The sequence below is a fragment of the Antechinus flavipes genome, chromosome 6 (genome assembly GCF_016432865.1).
Source record: "Antechinus flavipes isolate AdamAnt ecotype Samford, QLD, Australia chromosome 6, AdamAnt_v2, whole genome shotgun sequence".
Classification (NCBI taxonomy): domain Eukaryota; kingdom Metazoa; phylum Chordata; class Mammalia; order Dasyuromorphia; family Dasyuridae; genus Antechinus; species Antechinus flavipes.
In genome coordinates, this window is record NC_067403.1 from 79,997,144 (window position 1) to 80,001,243 (window position 4,100).

The following is a 4,100-nucleotide window of genomic DNA, read 5'->3' on the forward strand; positions in this document are numbered from 1 at the left end:
GTAGACCATGTGCCATCATGTCCCTTTCAGTTTTAGGGAAATATAAGACCTTTTAGGACAGGGACTTTCCCCCTTTCTATATTTATATTTTCGGCACCTTAATAAATGGTTTTTCAATTGAATGCACAAATAAAACAAATAATTTTTCTGATTTACACACTGACTCCCACAAAGCCACAGAGAGCTGACTGACAGGTTACATATTTCAAGGGAGAAGACAGTATATAATTATTTAAATACTATTCTTACACTTAGTGGATCATTGTTGCCATAAATTGAGGGACCACTAATAGCAGATCCAAATGTGAATGTGAATGCTTAAGTTATACTCATTTGTAAAAATCTTTAAGAAATATAATTATTAATTTTCTCATTAAAAAAAAAGTCTTTCCTTAATCCTAAGTTAATGCTAGACTACTGAATATTGAAAGAATAACAAATCAATATTGCACAAACAGTTTATTTCCTGCAATCAGACTTGAATGAGCAAAATAAAAAATTCTAAACATAAACTTCCATTTTTCTGGACAGGTTTCTGCAAATTAACTTTATGTATATTGGCCAGATAGACAAGGATAATTTTTTTAAATGAACAGTGAAAAATATTTCAATACACAGTAAGAGTAAATGAAATTCAACTAGAATTCTGTAAGCATAGTGATTTTCATTACCTCATCATGTACTTTTAAGACCATATTTTATGAATGCTATAATATCCTTTAATATAATAAAAGTGATCAGCATAAATATCACTATTCCAAAGGAAAATTTAAACAAATATGTTAAGATTTGCATATCAAAGTGACTTGATAAAAATATAGCTAATAAGATATTCAAATATTTTTAAATACATTTTTCATCAAAATAAAAAAATTTAATTGATTAGGCTAAAAAAGCAAGTACTGGCAAAATTAAGGAAATATTTAATAGCATGTGAGAACTTCTCTTTAATAAGTAAAAATGTGTCATGTAAATTTCATAAATTTAGCACTATTGAAAATCATATTTTAAGCTTATAAATTCCATAAGAATTTGACAGATATACAGATACTGTATAAACTTGCTACATTTATATTTAATACAGATTTTTAAAAAGCAATTTGGAAAGATCTATCTTAGCTACTAATTAGAGATATCAAAAAAAAAATACTGTGGTGTCTCAGTCCTTCAATTTTGACCCTTTATTTACAAATGACCCTTTAAGTAATGTCATATAATATGTATGCATGTGTGTATGTATATATATATGTATATATATATATATATAATAGTACAAAGTTGTTCTCACTTTGTATATTTTATTGTCATAAGAAAATGAATTGCTGCTTTTCATAATTATTTAAAAATTAAATAAATCAGAAGTCCCAAGGAAAAAAAATCAGGTTACATAGTAAGCCAAAGAAACTATCTGAGTTTCATTAGATAATCAAAAGAGGTCAGTAATTAAGGCAAAGTTTCCTACTTCATGGAAATTCTATTATAACACATATATTACTACAAGAATTTACTAATCTATAATATTCATCACTTCTATAATGTACATTTTTTGTTCATAAGAAGTTTTGAAGATGGGCTTCTGTTCCCCTCAGTTACTGATTTCCTCAACAGAGATGAGTTTAAAGATGAACTTAACCTGAACTTCTGAAAAGAAACAGAATGACTCAATTCAATCTATAGTTACCCTTACTTGGGAGGATGGTAGCCATATTTCCCAAGAAAAAAATCTAGAGAAAATATCCCAAACTTAAATTGTTTGCTTGAAATTTAAGTTTTTCCTTTACTTAACAATCACACATAATTGACATTTTAAAAAATTCATTTTATCTAGGAAGTTTTGCAACTCAAACGAAAGGCTTTTCCATTTAAATCACAAATTCCTACAAAAATCTGATTTCCAATTTTGTTTTTACCAAGCCTACTATACTTTCCATTTATATTCCTAAAATTTTAGTATCAAATCAGAAAAAAAGTCTATTATTACTCTTTAGGTAACTTACTTTGGATAATTACTTAAATGCTAAACACTGAATAAAATTTTCAAGATCTGCTAAAGAATCATGAAGTGTGCTATTAATTTCCTGACTTCTGAGAAATTTTTTAAGGGTTTCTAAAGCTGCCACTGCCTCCTTTTTTGATGGTAAAGGTAATTCAGTTTCTGGAGGCCCATCTTCTTCCTCTTCATCAGAAGTATAGCAGTCAGTTTCATTCGTTTTCCCTTCTTTGCTCCTTGCCACCTCACTATCTGAAGCTGTTTGACATGTCACCAAATCTTCATCCAAGGAAGCATATTCTTCCAGAGATAAACCTTCAGGAAATTCTACTCCTGAAGCTAGAGCATAAGTACTTAAATCTAAGCCATTTTCAGTCACCACATTTGTCTTTCCACTTTGTCCCTGTTGTGATTTGAATCCTGCTTTTTCATAGCTCTCCACAATAGTCTCTGGGGTTACAGTCCTCCAACACAGATGCAACATATCAACTGCATCTAGCAGAGAGAAAGTAAATTCTTTGCTGCTTTCAACAGAATCAAAAAATTTCTTGACAAGACAGAATCGATATTTGACCTTAAGGGTTTTAATAACACCTTGATTCATAGCTACAAATTTGGAAGAGAAAGATGAAGGGAAAAAAACTAGTTGAATGGACTTTAGAATCTTTACTTCTGGATGTGCTGGTAAAGAATCAAGAAAAATCACAACTTGCCTTTTCTGGGCTTGAAATTTTTCATCAAGCTTTTGCATCCATAGTTCAAAGATTTCTGAGGTCATCCATGCCATTCTGTTTGCTTCATAATCTACAGGCAGTGACTTTACATTTTTAAAACAATGTGGGTTTTTATGTTTCCCAATAATAAGCAAAGGAAGCTTTTCTGAACCATCCATATTTGCCCCGACCACCAGAGTTATCCTTTCTTTGCACAGTTTTCCAACTGAACATGCTTCCCCCTTAAATGCAAAAGTATTTGTAGGCAACATTCTATAGAGCAATCCAGTCTCTTTTAGGTTAAATATATCCTTGGGGTGATAATCATTTAAATAATATAGAAGCACATTTTGAGACCAGGCAGTCTCAGCATCTATTGAAACTATTGTAGTTTCCACTGGCTGAGATCTGAATACTAAACCATATCTTGATTTAAAGCGGTCTAGCCAACCATTACTGCACTTAAAATCATTATGTCCTAGTTTCTGAGCAAAATCATTAGCTTTGAGACGCAACATTGGACCATTAACTGGTACATTTAAACACTGGGAGATTCGATACCATCTCATTAATGCCTCCTCCAGATCTGTGTAAAAAGCAGTTCTAAGTCTTTTTCTTTTGGGATCAAATCTTAATGATTCAAAGGCTTCTAGAATCTTGTTTTTATTCTTCATAATTGAAGACAGTGAATTTTTCTTTATTCCATATTTGGCTGCAATCTCTGCTTTTTTCTTACCACTTTCTACTGCGTTTATGATGTCAATCTTTTCTTCAATAGACAAACTCTTCTTTTTCCTTATTACAGGGAGAGCTAAGGGATCCACTGAAGCCTCTGCCATCTCATCCAAAGTTTCTAAAGAGATTTCTTCTTTTGCTTCCTTTTATCTGCTTTTTTAAAAGTCTGATGCAGTCTGTCCCACCACAACTGCAAAAACTGGAAAGTAACTAAAATATTCAGGTAATCATATAGATACACCAAAGGATTAATATCAAAACTTCTAATTTAAGTTCCTTGAGTTTACTTTTAAAAATTGTAATTAAAGTAGCAAATTTCTGAGGAAATGGGTCTTCTCCAGCTGATCTGTAGCTCAATTTTTAGTTCAAACTAAGTTCCACAAGTCAGACAAAAATAGAAATATCATTATGTCAGACATGTCTGAGCTTGCTGATATATTTCTGGAGCATCAGTCCTTTAAAGACATTTTAATACATTCACACTTCTTTTTAATTGGTCTCCTTAGAACAGATCAGAAATAAAGGGGAACACATTTTGTAAACAAAATTATTATTATGAAAAAAAGTTAATTTTCCTTGTTTCTCCAGAGTTGATAAAGGAGCAGAATCCCTCTGAGATTATTGCATCTCTGTGTAGCTTCCTCAGTCTCTTGCCACTATAA

General features: G+C 31.2%; 1 protein-coding gene across 1 annotated transcript; it reads right to left on the minus strand.

The window, feature by feature from the left end:
* Positions 1-467: 467 nt before the first annotated feature.
* TIGD4 (tigger transposable element derived 4) lies at positions 468-3,692 on the minus strand. The gene has a single exon (XM_051964536.1). The coding sequence runs from the start codon at positions 3,540-3,542 to the stop codon at positions 2,007-2,009; it is 1,536 nt and encodes a 511-aa protein (XP_051820496.1). The 5' UTR covers positions 3,543-3,692; the 3' UTR covers positions 468-2,006.
* Between the last annotated feature and the right edge of the window lie 408 nt (positions 3,693-4,100).